The sequence below is a fragment of the Pelmatolapia mariae genome, linkage group LG12 (assembly GCF_036321145.2).
Source record: "Pelmatolapia mariae isolate MD_Pm_ZW linkage group LG12, Pm_UMD_F_2, whole genome shotgun sequence".
In the NCBI taxonomy this organism is placed as follows: Eukaryota; Metazoa; Chordata; class Actinopteri; order Cichliformes; family Cichlidae; genus Pelmatolapia; species Pelmatolapia mariae.
In genome coordinates, this window is record NC_086237.1 from 26,979,765 (window position 1) to 26,999,395 (window position 19,631).

At 39.1% G+C, this 19,631-nt stretch overlaps 1 protein-coding gene across 5 annotated transcripts in view; it reads left to right on the plus strand.

Annotated features, from left to right (window-relative positions):
- Nucleotides 1-19,631, plus strand: part of grid2 (glutamate receptor, ionotropic, delta 2) — a 520,752-nt gene that overhangs the window by 444,697 nt on the left and 56,424 nt on the right. For all 5 annotated transcript variants that reach the window (XR_010095293.1, XR_010095292.1, XM_063489804.1 and 2 more), the window contains exons 12-13: nt 3,021-3,159; nt 9,839-10,034. Coding sequence is in view for 3 of the 5 variants with exons in the window: in XM_063489804.1 (XP_063345874.1) it covers nt 3,021-3,159; nt 9,839-10,034 (335 nt within the window). In the remaining 2 variants the exon portion in view is untranslated. The remainder of the gene's footprint in view (nt 1-3,020; nt 3,160-9,838; nt 10,035-19,631) is intronic.

Consider the following 19,631-nt stretch of genomic DNA (forward strand, 5'->3'; position numbering starts at 1 on the left):
TCTGCTTCAAGGTTTGATGTGTTGTGTGCTCAGAAATGCTCTTCTACATGCCTTTGTTTGTAGCTAGTGGTTATTTGAGTTTCTGTTGTCCATCAAAGAGTTTGAACTTTATCCTTTGACCTCAACAAGGCATTTTCACCCAAATATCTGCTGCTCACTGGATATTTTATCTTTTTTTGACCATTCTTTGTAAACCCTAGAGATGGTCGTGTGGGAAAATTCCAGTAGATCAGCAAAATACTGAAATACTCAGTCCAGCCCAGTCCATCTGGCACCACCAACGATGGTGTTAAAAGTCACTTAAATAACCTTTCTTGGTTTAAACAGCAGGTGACCTATTTCATGACCTAGTGCATTGAGTTGCTGCTGATTAGATATGTGCGTTAATGAGCACTTGAACAGATGTCCCTAACAAAGTGACTAGTGAGTCTAAATTTCAAAAATGTTGTCCTGATCATCTTTCCCTGAGGATTCAGGGGTTTTTTTTAACTTATGTGAGCTATAGATCATTAAAATCTCTGATGGTAGTTGGTGACGCGTGAAAGGTGAACAGTGACATATTGCTCAATAAAATCATATATGCTTTTTGGCCACTCACATTTAGGATGAGATAATGAGACACTAAAAGTGTCTAAGTGTAAAGGTATTATAAGTTTGTAGCTGTTAAGAGAGTAGGATAGAGATTATCTCACATTTTTGAGCTTTTAAATCAGTGCTCGCCTTATGGTCAAATAAGCTTAAAGTTTCTATAATATTAATCTGCTTCTGTCTTTCACACACACACACACACACACACACACACACACACACACACACACACACACACACATATATACATATATATGTGTATATATATATATATATACATATATATATATATACGTATATATATATATATATATATATATATATATATATATATATATATATATATATATATATATATATACGTATATATATATATATGTATATATATATATATATATACATATATGTATATATATATATATATATACATATATGTATATATATATATATATATACATATAAAGACTAGGAAACAAAATGACCTTTTCTAAAAATCTGCTCTACATTGGATTCCCAGCTCAAAATTTTGGGACACTTGGATGTCTAAATTCTCCAGCTACATTAATATTTTATAAAAGTCACTTGTGCAGCCAGAAATCAACATAAAAATTGTTCTGAGACTGGACAATGGCTTTTTTTTCAGTGAATTAATCGGTCCTCCATGGATATTGCCAGTGTGAAACCCCAAATCCCCAAATACCTTCTGCGGCTGGAACGATTCACAAAGGTCATGTTTTAGAAGCTATTGAAGTCCAAGATACTGCAGTCACGCTCAGGCATATACTCGGACGGTTTTTGGCACCAAAAAGCATCTCTGCCTGCTGGTTGCTTTCATTCATGAAAATGATTCATCTCATCTTCCCACGCATATTCCCATGCACAGTGATTTCTTAGGAATACTGTGTTGGCTTATTATTTCGATCATTTCATTATAAAGTTTCTTTTTCATAAAAAAATAGCTGTTATGTAATTACAGTGACACATACTTTTCTTCAGGTTACCTGATAAAAAATGAAATTATTACACAACCACTTTATGTGTGACCATTTACTGAAAAAAGTCAAGAGCCATGAAAGATTGAAACATTTTAAAGACATAATTCACGATGCCATGTCACCCATACAGTATACGTTATAATGCCTTCGGGCTTGTGCTAAAACCAGGTGTCAACAGCAAATCATGCAAAGAAGGATAACAGAAAACATGTAGAGGGGAAAAGAGATAGTACATTTAAAATAAATCAAAGGGTATACAGGAAAGAATCCAGTGGATATAGAGAAGGTGGTGAGATAAAGAGAGAAAGAGATTATGTGGGTGTCAGATATATTATTGAGGCTGGGCTAAGGGAAGTGGGAGACATGAGCGCGTTGGCTGGTCTGTGCTGATGTAACCGTGATCACCACAGGTATAAAAGGGGGGGGGTAAGTTCTAACTTGCTTGAGTAACTACAGAGAGAAAGGGAATCGTGTCAGTCATGACCGTGCATGTACGTGCGCATTTGTGCATAGCTACAGTAAATGTGTGCAAAAACACTGTCGTCAGTAAGCAAGTGTGTGGGTATGAATAGAAAGGCTACCCCACACAGCTACCTGAGAAGAATGGAAGTGCCAAAGATAAATGTGTCCCGTTTTCTGTGCTGGTTAGTACACAAACAAATAGATTCCCTCTCGCTGTCTCTCTCTCTTTTGTTTTTTTTTATTTTTTTGTTTTTTTTGTTTTTTGAGGGCTACATTTGGAATGACAACCTTTCTTGAAAAACATATAAAGCGGAGCCAGTTTGTGTTTTACTGTTGCAGAACAAGATTTCAGAGGACAAGGCCAGAAAAGCTGTTTATAACACAAGAGGAGGATAAAGCGATTTTATATTTGAAGACAGACAAGCCACTTTTCATTGTAATGTGTTCCCGGCAGCATCTTAATGGGAAAGCCTGACAAGCATTTTGTTCGCATTCATCACATCTTTTCAACAGTATTTATTGCAAAAGCAGGTTACCGTTTTTTTTAAACGTGCATCCAAATAGTTTTTTTTTTTTAGTTCTTAGTTATTTAAAGTGTATTAAAACATTACCAGACAGCGGAAGACAGCTCTGCTCACCCGATGCTTGCTAAGACCTAAGATTTCAAATGTTACTTAATATATGATTATTTATAAACTGGTTTTCATATATCAAAGATTTTCTTATCGCAGTGATTTGGAATTTGTTATTTTGATGTTTTCCAGTTCACAGCAATTTCTTGCAGTTGATCCGACCATGTGAAGATCAGATCTATGCCAAAGCATCAGATCAAATCCTGTTAATCCAAGGATAATCGTTCAGGATGTGCTTTGCTGTTTTCACAGCTTTTTCTCCTGCAGCAAACAGCTGCCGTTTTCTTATACCGTGATTTTGACTCTCTTTTTTCTCTCTTTTGTTTTCTTACTTTTGTTGCAGGTGGAGAGGTGCCTTACACCACCCTAGCTACAAGGATGATGATGGGGGTTTGGTGGATGTTTGCTCTAATTGTCATATCCTCATATACTGCCAATCTAGCAGCTTTCCTCACAATCACGCGTATAGAGAATTCTATACAGTAAGTATTCAACCAATTTTTTTCACCTACTGTTTTTAGTGGTAGCTACCATACTGACTGATATATTGATTTAAATGTTTTCAAGTAAAAACTGCCACCTTTATTGTATCCTTATTGTTGTCATATTTAGGTATATTTAAACCTATGGAGTTAAATGATTCTCAAAAGAGTTACAAATGTGTATTGAACATTTTGTGTGTAATTTTGAGTATCCACAATTGCATACTCCAATCCAAACATAGAGCAGTTTGAACACATACAACACAAATGCATAGTGCTAAAACCTGCATAAATACGGATCATTTACACACTAATCTGTAAGTCCAGCTTCACAAATCTTTTCATTTTCACTTTCAAAAAGGTTCCCGTGCAACTGTCTAAAAATACTTGTGACTTTCTGTTCATTCAAATATCGGGAAATACGTGTGCACCAGTCACCTGATCATCATGCCACATGTGCTCGCAGGGTGCTGGGGTTTTGAGACTCTTTTCACACTATCAGTTTGGTACAGATGCACGAATGTGAAACATCTGTTTTCCTTGAAATAACCCAGGAATACAAAGGAGGCTTGAATGTCCTAGTTTGCCACTAGCACTTGAACGCAGCTTAGATTTGTGGATCTGTGCCAAGCTGGCAGTGTGAAAAGAGTAAGAGCCTCAAAACCCCAGAGCACATGTGTTGTGATTTGTGCATATCAGGCGACTGGTGCGCACATATTTGATTTATCTGTAAGTGAGCGAAAAGAAAGTCGCAAATATTTTTAGATATTTGCACGCACGGGAAGCTTTTTAAAAGTGAAAGTGATCAGACTGGTTACATGGAAAACTTGAGCTTGAAAATATTTTGTTGTAAATGATCGCTGTTTGTTCAGGATTCGACACATGAATTTTTAAAATATTGTTAGGTATGTTCAAATTGCTTTGTATCCATGTGTAGATTGGTGCATGCGTTTGTAAGTACTCAGAGTTACACACAGATGAATTGTTTTACACATTTATAAATCTGGTTTATGCCTGTGGGTCATATCATACACATTTGTAACCTCTTTAAGACTCATTTAACTCTATTTAAAACTGCACAGCACATCTAAATAGATGCACAACCTCTGTACTGCAAAGAAAGATGAGCCCAAGGCAAAAACTACATATATACATATAGTGCATTTGTATAAATGTGTGCTTGCAGTTATGATTGCATGACACCACGCACACATCTTTCTTTATAAGTATACAAGTATACATGACAAATCGTGCCTAACACACAGACACACACTGCATGCGCCTTCAGTGTGCTGAAATCCGGCAACACACAAGCATGCATGTGCATGCAGATTGCTTACACACACACAGAGTTAATTCTTTACCCTTTCTTTTCTCAAGCTCAGTCCTCCATTATATTATCTGTCTCACATATGTGTGTGTTTGTGTGTCCGTGTGTGTTCTACTGATCAAGGTAGTAAGAAAAAATGGCAAAGAGAGTTAGAGAAACAGTCAAAGTATGTTGAAATTGTTTTAAAAAGTGTTTTTGCAATTTATTTATTTATTTTTTGCCTAGGTATCAAGGCAACTGGAAAAGCTGCCTACGTTCATTGCACACACACAAACACGCACACACACAGACATTTCCTGAAGCGCTGTGCCCTCTGTTTATCTATCCTTGTGATAATATGTTTGCCTGCTTCTCTCCTGGTGGCACTAGGAAACGCTCATCTCTCATTGGACTAATCAGCATGCCGAAGCATCCGCTATGCCCGGCAGTGCCACAGTTAATTGTGCTTGGCTTTGGAATAAACAACATTTATTTCTCTAAATCTCACCACTATCTGTTTCTTAATTTGGTTCTGTCAGTTTGTTTCTCTGTCATTCTCTTTTCTGTCTCTTTTCTGTATTTAGAAGACCTTTCCTTTAGTTTACTTTGGTCACACTGTGCCCCTCATTCATGCTGTTGTTTTTTCTTCTTTGGTCTACGTCCTTCCGCCCAGCCTCTTTTAAAATGTGTCAATCTATAGTTTCTTTCTTTCTTTTGTCTGTTCTCAATTGCTTTTTGTTTGTTTGTTTTTCACTTTGCTGTCATTAATGAGTGGCTCTCAGTTTGCTGCCTCATTCAGCATACATTGAGCTAATTAAGGATTTCCATAAATTTTAATGCATTATCTTTAGTGTGTTGACTCTTCTTGGGTCATTAGTGCCATAATTACCAACTAAACAGCAGCACCCACATGGCCCAAGGCCTCCAAAGATGGGTTTTGGGGATAAGTAGTGAGAGGGAACATTCCTAAAATAAACTGAGAGTAATTGTAAAGTGTAACAAAATCTCAATGGAGAGATGAGAAATGTAGCCATGCAGAAAAAAATAGCAGTCTGTGATGTTGTGATTAGCATGCACTTTTATCTGATAATCCTTGATTAACATATTATGCAGATGGAATTAGATTGAATGCATTTGTGTGATTGAGAGAGCGAATTAGTTAGTATGGAAAAGAGCAAAAGAGCGCACGCATGGGCAAGAAAGGAAGAGAAGGTCGGGGGAAGAATGGAGGCATTCCTCTCCTTAGTGTCTCCTATCAGGACAGACAGGATTTTTAAGTATTAATGCCCTTGTTTCATCCTGAAAATGAAATAACAAGTGAACGCTCAGAACTCTCTCTGGACTATTTCACGCTTGGATGTTTTCCCTCAATTTCAGTGTGAATCCTTTAGGAAAACAGTGAGAGATGGCAGTGGAGAGTAGCAAAGAGAGGGTGCTAGAGAGGAATGTATGAAGGGAGAGACAAAAGGGGAATAAGCATTATAAAGTGGAAATGAAGAGCGCAAGTGCGTGGAAGAAAAGATGAGATGGAGAAAACGGGAGTAAAGAGGCAAAGGTTAGAGATGGAGAAGGAAACAGAGAGAGAAGAGGAGTGGAAGGAAGCATGGTGAAGGGTTTTGGTAGTGGTGATGAGTCAGAATGGGGAATTTATTTTTCAGGGGTAAAAGTGAGGTGAGAGACAGCAGAGCGAACAGAGAGAATAGATGGAGCGGAAGAATTGGTTAGGATGGGAAGACTAAAAGATGGATGGAGTGTTTGAGGATAGAGCGCTTCTTTCCTGGCCCGACCTCGTACAGGAGGAGAGATATTTTATGGTTGATAAAGATTGCCAATAAAGTCAATCAGGTCATTTCACACTTGCTTGTGTGAATATGTCTGCTGGCTTTATAGTTACAGGTGACTCTTTGGTGGCTGTTGCATTCTTAGTAATCAGATAAAGCAGCACATTGTCCACTGGCAGATATCGATTAGATTACGTAAAGCTTAAGTAAGAAATGCATGATATGAAATCTGATTTGATCTGCTGTGACTTGGCTTGTACGTTCATTCTGCTTCTGACATCGGTGTCCCTGAAAAATGAACAGGAATACAAAATATTGCATGCTGCACCAGCACTTCAATGATATTGATGATCTGATCAAAACATAGAGACTGAAATGGCCACACAGATCAAAAGAACTTCCGGGATTTTTAAATTATGAAACAATAACGATTTTCAATTTAGCTAACCAAATGTGCCACAACTGGAACCACTGCCACTTCAGCTGACTTCAGTCTGAGTATCGATTGCCTATTCCCGTGCACAGTATAGTTAGCGGTTAATGTGTTTCTGATAAAGGCTTCTACATTTACAGATTCAGTCTCCTACAAAACCGCGTAGCCACGATCATCTATGTCCTTTCAAGTTCATTTAGGCCAAATTAGCACCAAAATTAGAGTTTTTGGAGCTGATGATCTTTATTGACAGAAGCTTTTATCAAAGATGACCAGATGACCAAATATGCAGAAACAAAGCTATGCACACAGGAATTATTCCTGCACATATTCAGATTAACCTGCTATTAAAGGGGACCCTGTCTAGCTATTCAGTCTTTAAATCATTCTCTCACCCCGACACACACACTCACACACACACACACACACACACACATATTCGCTATTTGTCACACAAAACATTCAGCTGCTGTTCACTCCATTTACTTGCTCATTGAGCTGCTTAGGGGTAATATAATTGGTTGCAAAATGAGCTAGCATACACAGGACAGAAATACAATTTTGTGGACACACAGATCCACAGACACACACACAGAAATTAATTTCACATAAAACACTCACAGAAAGACAGTTAAACACATAATGCATATAGGCATTTTTCCATGAGACACCCACACAATAGTAAAAGAATTTGAGGAATTTAATAGTGTTTAAAGAAAAAAATACATTAAAATAAGGGTTATAGATACTTCTTATGTTTACACATTTTGGTTTGACCAATATGCTTTCATCAAATTTTTTAAAAGTAGTCTTCATGAATAGATCTCCCGGCTTCTTTAATGACTGTCCAAAACTCTTCTTTGAATGTTGGCTGCTTTTTGATCCGTTCTCTGTTAATGTCATCCCACACAGCCACCCTTCCACTCAAACCATAACTCAAGAAGTAAGTCACGTAGGATTTTGAAGTTGATATGAAAAGTGTATATACTAAAAATCTTGTATGACTTTGAATCTCGGTGACCTTGACCTCGAGGTCAAATTCTTTGAAAATATTCTGAATGTGATAACTTGAGAACAAGGTGGCATAGGATTTTGAAATCTATACCATAGGTGTATCTACTAGGAGGCTGAGGGGTACCACTGGCCACCGCCATTATTTTTAGACTTTGTGAACCACACAATTACACACATTTTCAGTTTTAAGGTTTTGTGTTTTCCTTGCCTTGTCAATTGTGGAAATATATGCAGTGGTTGTTCAAAAAAGGGTAAATCATATGAGATCTGTATTTTCTTTAAACATAAATTTCAGTTGTATGCTGGATACTATCCTTGTAATGTTTCATTATTAATCAAAATAGTCAGTGAAACCAACACAAACCGTTTTTATCTGTTTTTGGGGGGTTTCTTTCAAATGAACTTTGGTCTAATGTAATGCAGGCCTAATGCATGATTCTATCTCTCTCTCTCCTGCACACGCACCATTAAAGAACAAGCTTAGAGTTACTATGCAGTGAAAGCAATTCACAAAGGGGGAATCCCGGTCAAAGAGTGTGCTGACAGGCGTGCATATTCAAGGGGGAGCGGTGGGGAGGGGAGATTATTTAGGCCAAAGATTAATTGGCGGAAATAAAAGATTCATGTTCATGGCAAAGTTCATTAAAATCTTCAAAGGATTTTTTTTCTTTAGAATGGGTCAACGAGATATTTGAGGAGGGCTAGAGCCAAGGGGGAAGCGCAAGAGCTGTCCCTTCCATATTATTTCACACGTGTGCGTGTCTGTGTGGGTGTGTATTTATCAAAATGAACAGTGTAGTAATATTGCAAGCAGTAACTACTTATATTTGTGCCCATTGTAAGTCTGCTTCGTGGGTGTACTGTATTACAACTGAATTAATGAAGTAAGATAATATATACTTGTTGTTCTTCATTAAGCAGGACATGTTGAGTGTTTTTGTGTGCATGTTTTGTTTCCCAAACGTTTGTCTCTCAAATCCATGGGTGGTATGTAGCAACCATTCAACAAACAAACAGTAATTAGTTCTCGTAATGGTTCTCCATTACATTTCTCAGCGGCCAAACTCTTTGAAAGGCAACCCAAGCGCCGTTGCGTTATAATTAACAATAGCTTGTGTATTCCCCCAGAGGTGACAATTTATGGGTGAGAGGTGGAACGAAGGAGAAAGGAAGAGAAAAAGAAATAGAAAAAAACTTAGGACACATGAACTTGTATGTTTTGGTGTGTGTTTGAGTTTATGAGTGTTTCCATTTTCTTGGTGTAGTTCTAGAAATCTCGAGTATGTGGTTATCCTAGCCATCTTATTAAGCACCGTGAACTGAGTGCTACTGTTGAAACTGGTTTCCAGTCACATCTTTTCATACCCATTTGCCGTGACCAGTTCCCTTTTTTTAAAAATAAATCCTAAATGTCAATTAAATGTTGCTGCCAACTCCTGCTTTTGGTCCTTAGAAAAATTAATGGCTAGGTTAGTGTCTGAACCACAGTACAGCTGGCCACTCCGTTTATACTCAATTTGTACCATCCAAAATCCCCCCTTTCCAGCCCCTCTTAGGTATCACGGGGAATTACCAAGGCAGCAACAAAAGACTGATTATTCACCATGTCCTGTAGAGCCAAGCCCAAAGCTCCAAAGTTAGGATTTAATCTAGTCAGTGAATGGATAGTTGATTTAGGTGTTTTCTGCCTTCAGCCAGATATAGTTATATGCTTTGTAATAGGGGTTTCATGTTAGGCTGATTCCATCATAAATGTACCGTATATGTAAAAGTGCAGACCGAGCTGTGTAGTAAGCTTGTAATGTGAAGTGAGTGAATAGAAAGCTGAAACCAGTGTTTTGCTAAAGTGCAGTTAACCTGGGATCTGATCGTTTCTGTGATTTTAATACCACCGTCATTTGGAAAAGCATTTTACAGAAGAATTACCCAGAAAGTATAAAATGAAATCGTAGTGTCTGCTATTATTACGAGCACTTGTAGAACAAGAGTGATGCTGTTAAAAAGTACTACATCTACAGTCATCAAGGACCAAATGTGTATCAATACAGGTGAAGGATCTTTCAGGCTCAGCCTTTTTTACAGTTGATAGATGAATGAAGATGATGGGAATATTAACCCTTTTCACCACCTGTGTCTCTGTAGGTCTCTGCAAGACTTATCCAAGCAGACAGAGTTGCCTTACGGTACAGTGTTGGACTCTGCAGTTTATGATCAGGTGCGCTCCAAGGCTATGAACCCCTTTGAAAGGGATCCCATGTACTCCCAAATGTGGCGGATGATTAACCGCACAGGAGGAGGCGATAATAACGTCGAGGAGTCAAAAGAAGGCATTCGCAAGGTACGTCTTTTCAATTTTTATTATTTTTTTTGGTTTTAAATTAATTAAACTTTGGCACACACAAAATGATTGTGGTTAATGAAATAAACACCGGAGTCGAGTCATTCCTCTGATAGGGTTTGAATGAACAGGACAGGTGGAGAAGGGCAGCAGCATCAGTGCAATTATTTGTTACTCAGAACACATTGGAAACATAATTTGCTATAATTTGATCCTGTCATTTTTGAAAACATACATACCAAAAAATTGGTTGTAGAGTGAGCTTTCCCTGAAGGGCAAAATGACATCTACCTCAGAGGAGAGGATTTTATTCATATATTATATATTCTTTGTGACATATCTGCACGAACATATTTTTTGGATTATGTTATAATTCAAGTTACAGTTTGCCGGTGGTGTTAAATATCTCTTCTACAATATAAAAAAAAATAGCAAGGATTAGAGGATTAGGGGGATTTGAGTACTTCTAAATCAGCTTTTACTGTTCACTTTAAAAACATACAGATGGTTGTCAAATTAAAAGAAATGCCGTGAGTCCCCTGGTGAAGTGAAGTGGTGAAGTGTGAGAAATAAAAGTTTTTCTGAGTGTTCGCCGTTATCCTGTGTGAAACCATTGTCATCATAAAACTATTTTATACTGATGTCAGTGGTACCATCTAGTTCCTTAGTCTCTGTAGGGGGATGGGGGGAGGTCACTGAAGGGTTTATTGAGTGTAGAAATGATGTGAATCACATGATACTGGTATGGCTGTTACCACCTCTCACCGCAAATGAGCACTTGAGATTCTGAATGTTAGACAGCACTCTCCACCACCATCATCAAATCACCAAATGAGGAAATGTGCTTTGGAAGAATAATGCTCATCGGTCCAGCAGAGGTTCAGAAACTTGGAGAATCAATGCCGGGCGGGAGTTGAAGCTGCTCTGGATGCACATGATGGGCTAAAATCTTACTAAAACACATTATATTGGCTTTTCACTTTATTTGTCACCCTTCTGCATTTCATGGTATAAGGCAGCATTATCCCTAAAAAAAACAAAAACTCCTTAGTGTTGTGGCTCAATCTCTCTCCATGAATCACCCGACATCTTTGCTCTCCAAGAGGGCAAATTTACTTGAAAGCATTGCTGTCCAGCATATTGTTAATTGTTCAGACTCATCATAAAATTTGTCATGTGACTAAGGCGCACGTCACACACTGTGCACATATGTTTTTGGCAGCTGGAGTAGATTTTCACGTTCCAAAGGTTTTCATGCTCCTTTGGCTGCTCGTAAGAAGGAAAGAATTTCAAGTTTTGCTATCATGTATTTTTAATACAGTGATATTTGTGACCATTCATCTTTAGTGTGCGTATGTTTGGATGTATTATGGGTATTGAACAATTTCTATTGTTGGGATCTTGTCTTTTAAAAGTTTCACAGACATTTCCTATCCTTTCCAACATTCACTGTCATTACTATGTTTTTATGTACTTTTATGTATTACCCAGTCATTTTTATCAGGTGCACTAATATGCAGATTAAAGTTTCTTATTTTTTTTCTTACATAAGTTATGCAAATATCAGTGCCCATTCAGCATTTGCTAGTAATGCCTAATTCATAATGCGTAATACAGAGAATTGAAGATGTTTACCGTATGGTCTACAGTGCATCCTTACAAAGCACCGACTCGGCCCTGTTTTGACATGCCGCTCATGTTACAGGGTCGTCTGTGTTGATCGGGGATAAATGATGTTAATGATACACAGATAACGGTCGCATGACTAAATACTTAATTCCCTTGGTGATTACCCAGCATCATAAATACCTGACTGCTGCATCTCATTTGCATGCATCCCACTTTCTGTTTGCATCGTGCTTCGCTCTTCCAGAGGGTCCCACTTTATCCTTTCTCCTTCCAGAATATATTAGACTTGAACCGGAGCCAGCAATGGAAATGTTGGAAGGAGTGATGAAAGTGGCACACGGTAGTTTTAAAATTATGCATTCAATCCAGTGTCTAATAAGATGTAAGAGTGGAACCATTAACACTTACTAAGAATCATTTTTTGTTGGTGATGCAGTTTTGAAAAAAAAACATGTATACTTAATTATTAGTATCCCCAGAAACACAAATAAGGTAGTATTTTATTGCAAAATAGGGCTGTTTGTTGCACCAGCAAAAGTATTTATCACCTTCACTACAAACTTGACACCGACAGCTTGAGAAAACACGCTTACCTAGTGAGCTGACATCTGTGATTCTGGCATAATGGGTTGAGAAATAGTGGCACCAAAGACAAATCACACCTCAAAATTCCCTAACGATTTTTTAAAGCATTTTAAAATTGTGGTATTTCTGCAGCACATGGGCTACCACAAGCTAGCATGGTACAGAGAGATCATGAATACACATTGTCATTTGATGGCTTTGCTAGGGAGACAGTCCTGTTCACGAACCACGGTGAAACCTGTCATTATGGCAACACATAAGATAATAGTGTGCTCTCCCACCACTCTGGATATTTGGTTCACATGAAAACAGCAGGTCATAGCTGTGGCGCTCGCCATTAAGGTCGACAAGACCAAAGTCAAACTCCGATTGGCAGCAGGAAGTTGTGGGGAAAAAAAATCTGTTACACCCTGCGTGCGAATCAGTGGAATACCACACTTAACAAGAACAACTCGAATGTGAAGTATCACTGCAACTGTACAACCCAGGGGAACACCTGAACCTCCCTATGTGATGCAATTCAGGCACAGTGTGCACGCTTTAAATGAGTTCATGGCCAGAGACACTGTCAGACATCATGCTGTTGCGGAAATGTAAAAGTCCAGTTCCTGCTAGCAGACTGGGTTGGGGCGACTCATAAATATATATCAAGAAGCAGTTTTTCTGGGCAGTGCTTCAGTAATTATCAGCTGAGACTGAATTCTCCATGATAAGTAAGTCATATGAAAAAAAGGGCTGCTTTTCAGACGCAGCGCAGTGGGAGGAGGCAGGACTGACAAGAGGCAGGACTGGATGAAGGTTTTTGAGAGAGGATCTGCTTTTTCATGGATAAATTCTCTATGACAAGGGTGACACCACCAGAGTGGCAAGCAAGCACTGCAGAGCAGAACTGAGAGCGAATACAAGAAGGAAGCCGATATCCCCTCTGAATATGTCTCTCTTGATTTTATACTTTACTTTGTTCTTTCATCCCCTGCTCTGCATTTCGGTTCCTTTCTTCTCACCTGCATCTTTTTTTTTCCTTTTTCTTTTTCTTTTTTTTACCTTTTTTTTATTTTCTTGCACTGCACCACCGAATATTTGGCTGTTAGCGTTCTATCTCTCCATCGCGCCCCGCCTCCCCCACTCTCAACTCCTACCCAAATCTTTCTTTCGTTCTCTGCTTCTCCTTATAATATTTCATTCTGCAACCCCGCTGTCTCTGTGTCTGTCTTTTTTTTTCATCTACTTTGTGTTAAAAGCTACAGGGTGCACTCTAGTGGTTCACTAATGCCTGTCCCTCTCTGCTGACTGCATTGACACAAGCTGATTTTTTTTCCCTTCTGCGGCAGTGCCACTGACAGTGCCACTGCCGCCTTGACTGTGCGCGTTTAAGCAAATGAATCAAATTATCGGTTTAATTATTCCTAAATTTGGTGGAATTGGGAAACACTGGATACATCCTCTACATTCTGTACATGCAGAGCTTACCAATCATTGATTTTTCCTTTAGAGAAAACATTTTGTCAATGTGGAGACTTTCAACCTGTTAAGAATACTTCTCATGCTGACAAATACATTTAGAAGGTAGTGAACAGATCCTTGAATTTATTTATTTTTTAAGATGGAGGCTAGACGCAAAGCTATAATATAATATCAGACATTTTTGGTTTTCTATCTTTGTCTGATTTATTCTGATCCGTTTGTCTTCTTCAATCCCGTCCCTTTTGCTATATTTGATTCCCGTGAGGTTAAGAACTTGATATATTTTTCCCCTCAGTGTCATGCTCTCTCGCTCCCTTCTTTCTCTTCCTGCACTTTCTCTCTGTTTTTTTTCTCCTCTTTCCCAATAAACCTCTTACCCCTCTCCGTCACTGTTGTCTCCTGTGCACTATGGATTTTCTCCCTTTTCAGTTTCGATCCCCCGTGGCAGAATAATATTATATGTCAGAACAGGTCAGTGTCTGGGCTGTCTCTGCTATCACTCACACACAAACGTGCAGCCCACACACACACACAGACACAAATGCACATACACAAAGACCTACTCAGATGCAAACACAGATACAAAATTTGCATTTCCCTAAGTAGCATGCTTTACACATGCATTAACACATTTCCCCTCATGCGCGCCTTGCATACTTTGATACACAAACACACACCAAGCCAGCCAAGTGCTCCGGGGTGAGGCCTGTCACGGAGTAATATATGTGTCGCTCCCATTTCAGTCAATGATCAAGGCACTCAATAGAGTGAGAGGTGTTGCACCTCCGCCTTGATATCTCATTAACTTTGTGTCACATATGATATCAAAGACCGCTGTGCTCTGTGTCACTGTTTGACATAATGGCATCCTCATTTAAGTCAATGGAGGACTTACTTGTGGTCCCCTCTATTTATTATTGCATTGTCTCAAGAGTGAAAGCAAAGTCTTTTTTTTTCTGTCAGTATCAGTTACTTACCCTCTAAATTATATGAAACCCTTAATGACATAGATAATAATAAGATGCGCCGATATTAGCGACGGTAACTGTAGAATCTTGCAACTCCTTTAGCTGGATCATTAAGCATTGTCTTACGTTTTCTTTGTATGACTCTATATGGTTAATAAAATGCATGCTTTACTTATGCGACTATAGTTTAAAGCCTCATCTAGTGATTTTTGTTGTTGATAATAATTTCAGCCAATGTGACAGGAGACTGTACCATGAAATGGAAACGTTTCCACTGAGCGCCGTTTATGTTCTAATACTATAGCACGTACATGCATGCTTGGCATACTCTGTCACATTTTACTTGAAGCTCACAAAACTAAAACCTTCAGATTTGCATGTTTATTCACATACGTGCCAATGCCGACACGTACACACACCTGACTCGGCTGAATTAAGTATCCCTGTGTGAATATTTGACAGCTACTCTCTGTCAGGCTTTAAGAGTCTCTGATGACCGCTGAGTGATTTTAGAGTTGAGTGGATTGCCAGTGAGTGATTTTCTGTCTGTATGACTTTCTGCTGCACCATGGGAAGGTACCACTTTAGAAAATGCATCTTTTCCCCTCATGACATTGCCTACTATATATTACCGTTATTCCTATAAAAGAAGAGCAGAAAGTATTGAAACCTTCACTGCAACATTATCAACGATAGGCTGGTGCAGGGGGGGCTTCACGGTATAAAGGTCCTGTTCTCCAACAAAGACACGCAACACTTTGTGAATTCACTATCCTTCCAACCTAACCCTGCAATAAATAATTTTCAAAAGGACGATGAAGGCTTTGGAAAATTTTTACCCATACTTGTAGCAGCCAATGAAAGCTTGGAAATGGATGGAGAAAAAGAGGTCAGACGAGTGGGCTGAAAGCAGTGAATCTGAAATTAAATGCTTCATACATTATGAATATATTTGGATTATACTATATAGAGGAGCATTTACTTCAGGTAAAGCGCTTTTACATAGCTGCTGTCACTTGTGAAGCCGTCTCTTCACTGAAAAATACCAATTTCTTGGATCTGAATTTCAAATTCTCATTACCTGAAAATGGATCTGACCCACTGAGCTGATAAGGTCACATCAATCAAGAGAAGCATATAATATATAAACATTAATTCACTTTCTATAATCCCTTAGTATGCTTTTGTCATATGGAGGTTTTCTGACCACACAGAATTGTCTTTCATGTTATTTCCTGGAGACAGGAAATAGAGGTAAAGTGAGTAGGAAAATGATGCAAAGTAAATGGCCCAGCCAGGCTATCAGGTCCCCCCACACGTCAAAAATACCTGTGAGCGATGCTATGTAATACTATGTAACATTTACCAGTGAAGGAAAATTCCTCCACTTATCCTACATATGCTCAACTCCATTGTGCAACAAGCCGTTTTCTGCCACTTAATTTCATCCTATCACCGTCTCCCCATTTAGCATAACGACTCTAGAAATTGTACTAAAAATTACCATCATCTCTTCACCTCTGCTGCATATATCTTGAAACAGGAAGTAAGTATCTGTATAATGTAAGCCTATAAGGTTTCGCCGATTTACCATAATGACTTCAGTGATGATGATAAAGATTATGCCGAGTCCTCTTCCAGATAGAGCTGGTGGCAAATCATCCAAGACCTGTTTGGATCCTTCAGCCATCATAGCACTCTAGAGGACAATCGAGACAAAGCAGAGGAGAGATGAAGGGAGGAGTGGAAGATGACATAGATGGCGAACTGGTGCTCGAGGAGTAGGAAGACGGAAATTGGGAAATTTAGGTGGCATGAGGGCAATAAAGGGGGGAGGGAGACGAACTAGTGAAAATTGAGGGAGTGAATACATGTGGATATGAAGGGACAAGAAAGAAGTGCAAGGAGAGGACTGAAAGGAGGGATGATATAGAAATAGAGAATGAATAGGTAGACAGGGACCTAGACAGAACTGAAGAAAAGGATGGAAGAGAGGATTGAGCCGTATTTTGCTAAAACATATTTTTTATTTACTATATTGTTTATTTCTTACAGTTTCACTCTTGCTCTAGCAAGGCCTTAAATGCATACATATATGACACCAATGATTCTCAGTGCTATGCTCTGAAAGGGTTACAAGCACTTGGAAGGGAAGAACTCCCTTTTAACAGGAAGAAGCATTTACCAGCCATATTTCCAGTTTCTGATTAGTTTCATTTTTAGTGATTGGTTATTTTTGCTGTTTGCCCTCCATTCAGATTTAAGAACCAAACTCCCTGACAAAATCTGCTTCTTTACAGCATAAGCCGTCCACTTGAAGGCTGATTCTTGCCCCGTGCATTCAAATGTGAAGCCGAGGGGTCCTTAACAAGTATCTTTTGGAAGTGAGATTCACCGCTATGAAAACCCAAGTGTGTCGCTGCATCAAAGTCAAAGGACACCTTATTTGTGAGACTCCAGCGACTTTGATAAGACACTGAGAAAGCACAGAGATTCAGAACAGGTTAAAAAAAAAATCACCCGCCCATTTAAGGTTTATGAACGCTTGTTCACTGCCTCTTTCTCTCTTCATTAGTCAGCCATCCAGTGTGAATCAGCGAGGTGGACTGGGGGTGTGTGGGGAGATTATGTTTAAACAGAGGATAACATTGAAGCTCACCCCAGATGCCTCACTTTGTGTGTGTGTGTGAGTGCAGGCACATGTTACTCTTCTCTCAATTTAGAGAGGCCTCTCTAACACCTGTTTACCCTCTCAAATCACGGTTAACATTGTATCTGTAGGCAGCAGTGCTCTCTGAGTCTGTATGTGTTTGTATCAGTGTCACAGTTCTTTAAGGACCTCCTGCCAACCACCCATTGGTCAGGGAGTTGCCAAGGTTACCGAGCAGGGTGGCCCAGCTGTGCTCGGGGTGACAGATCTCTGTGTTTATGATTCCTCTCCCCCTGTGTTTGAGAGAGGTCGACTTTTCATGAACAAAGCTCTCAGGTCCCAAGGTTGCCTACAGCTATGTGACTTGTATCTCTTACACTGCACCCACTAACACAATATTCTCCCTGCGCTTCCTCTTGTCACTCCTTCAATTTAGTTTCTTTCTTCCTCGTGTGCTCTTGGTTCCTCTTTTTGCTGATGTTGTTGCGCTTCTGTAGTCCGGAGTGACACTTGCGGTATTTTTGTGCCTGAGCCAGTGCTCTGACACGGTGCGCTTACAAGAGGGGCTGAGGCAAGACCCGTTTCATTAGATTTTTAAAAACTGATGCCATATTTACGTGTTTGTCATGTATTTTATTGCATTTGAATGAAATCTCTGCTGAGCCATATAAGCCCGTGATATATATCTGTCACTATGCCATGGTATGACTGCTGCAATATCCTCTGTAATAATCCAGGCTATGCTAAGACCAGAAAATGCCTTTTTTGGCTGCTGGGCTCTCTCATTTTCTATTTTCTAGTAGTGCAAATCACCCCGACAGGAAAAAGAGAAAGCTCTTTTCCTGCAGAGCCTGATAGCTCATTAGAATTCAACACAACAAGCCCAAACAGCAAACATATTTTCCTGCTGTTACAATTCTGTGCCTATGTGATGACAGTGTTTCTGTGTTGTGACTGAGATTTGGGGAAAGCAGATGAAAAGAGGACTAAAGACGAAGGAAATGGGGGTAAATTTACTCTCCATATTAAAGAGGGAAGATTGTAAGGATTGAAAGAGACATTTGAAATAAGGGAATTATAGATGCTAAACAAAAATGGAGAGAGGGAGAGATGGAAGTTCATCCTTGCTCGCTGTGGTGATTGATTAAAAACTGGCGTGTTTGCTGGGGATGTGACAAATCGGCATAGAGTGAAGGGAACAGAGGGAGAGAAAGTATTGAAGTAAGGAGAGGAGATAAGGGTTCGGTATGGTTAAAAAAAACTCAAAGAAGAGAAGAAGAAATATTTATGTTATCTATTTCTATCTATTTATGTTTTCTTCTCTCTGTTCTTATATGTAAGAACGATGCCGAAATTGCCTTCGTATCGGTTTCTCCTTCTTCTGCCGCCCAAGCGTCAATCCATCTGACAGCCGCACAACAGTCTTCTTCTGGATTTAGTTTTTTCTTCCTCTGTTTGCCTCCCTCCCTCACCGAGTCAGTATGTGTTTTTCCTCTCGTTCCCTTTCATCCCGCGCTATACCTCTAGTGTCTAATAATAATTACAGCACCTCACAAAGAAATCAATGAAAGTCAGCAAATGAATGCAGCAATTTATAGACCTGCTTTATTGCTGGATATAAATTGCATTAATGCAGCGCTTGTGAGCACACATCTGTGTTTGTGAACTCGTGTTTACATTTTAGTGTAGGTGTGTGTGTGTGTACAGTATACTGCTGTATGCAGGTCTGTTGTCATAAAGGTATACCTGCATGTTCATGCAAAGCTCTATATCTGTGACACGGCTTTACAATTTGTAACCAAGAAACTTTTTTTTGCATTAAAAAGAAAGAAAGAAAAAATAAAAGCAAGTTTGGCCAAGAGATTTAAGGTTACGTCCTGTAGAAATAAGTTAGAGAAAATAGGAGAAACTGCTCAGAAGGTTTAAAAAAATCCCTTATTGGTCCATATTACTTTTCCCCCTCTCATTTTAACGATCTTCCCCAGAAGAGTATGTGAGCTTGTCCAGGCAAGCATGTAATCCCGGCAATGCAACATGCACTTGTTCATGATTCAATGTCCTCAACATATACAGGACACATCCTCAATATTTGGCAGAAGGGTGCAAAAAAATTCCATCCATCTCTCCCTGTGTGATGTTATTGACCCTGCTGCTTCCCCTTTCAGTCCCTTGATTACCCAACAATCACCTGTAGGCCCCCACACAATGGATATTTCCTTATCACTTCCTAGTTTTGGAACTGAGATCTACACTTTAATTTTGTTCTTCAACACCTCGATTCCTTTTCTTTAGTTTTCTTTT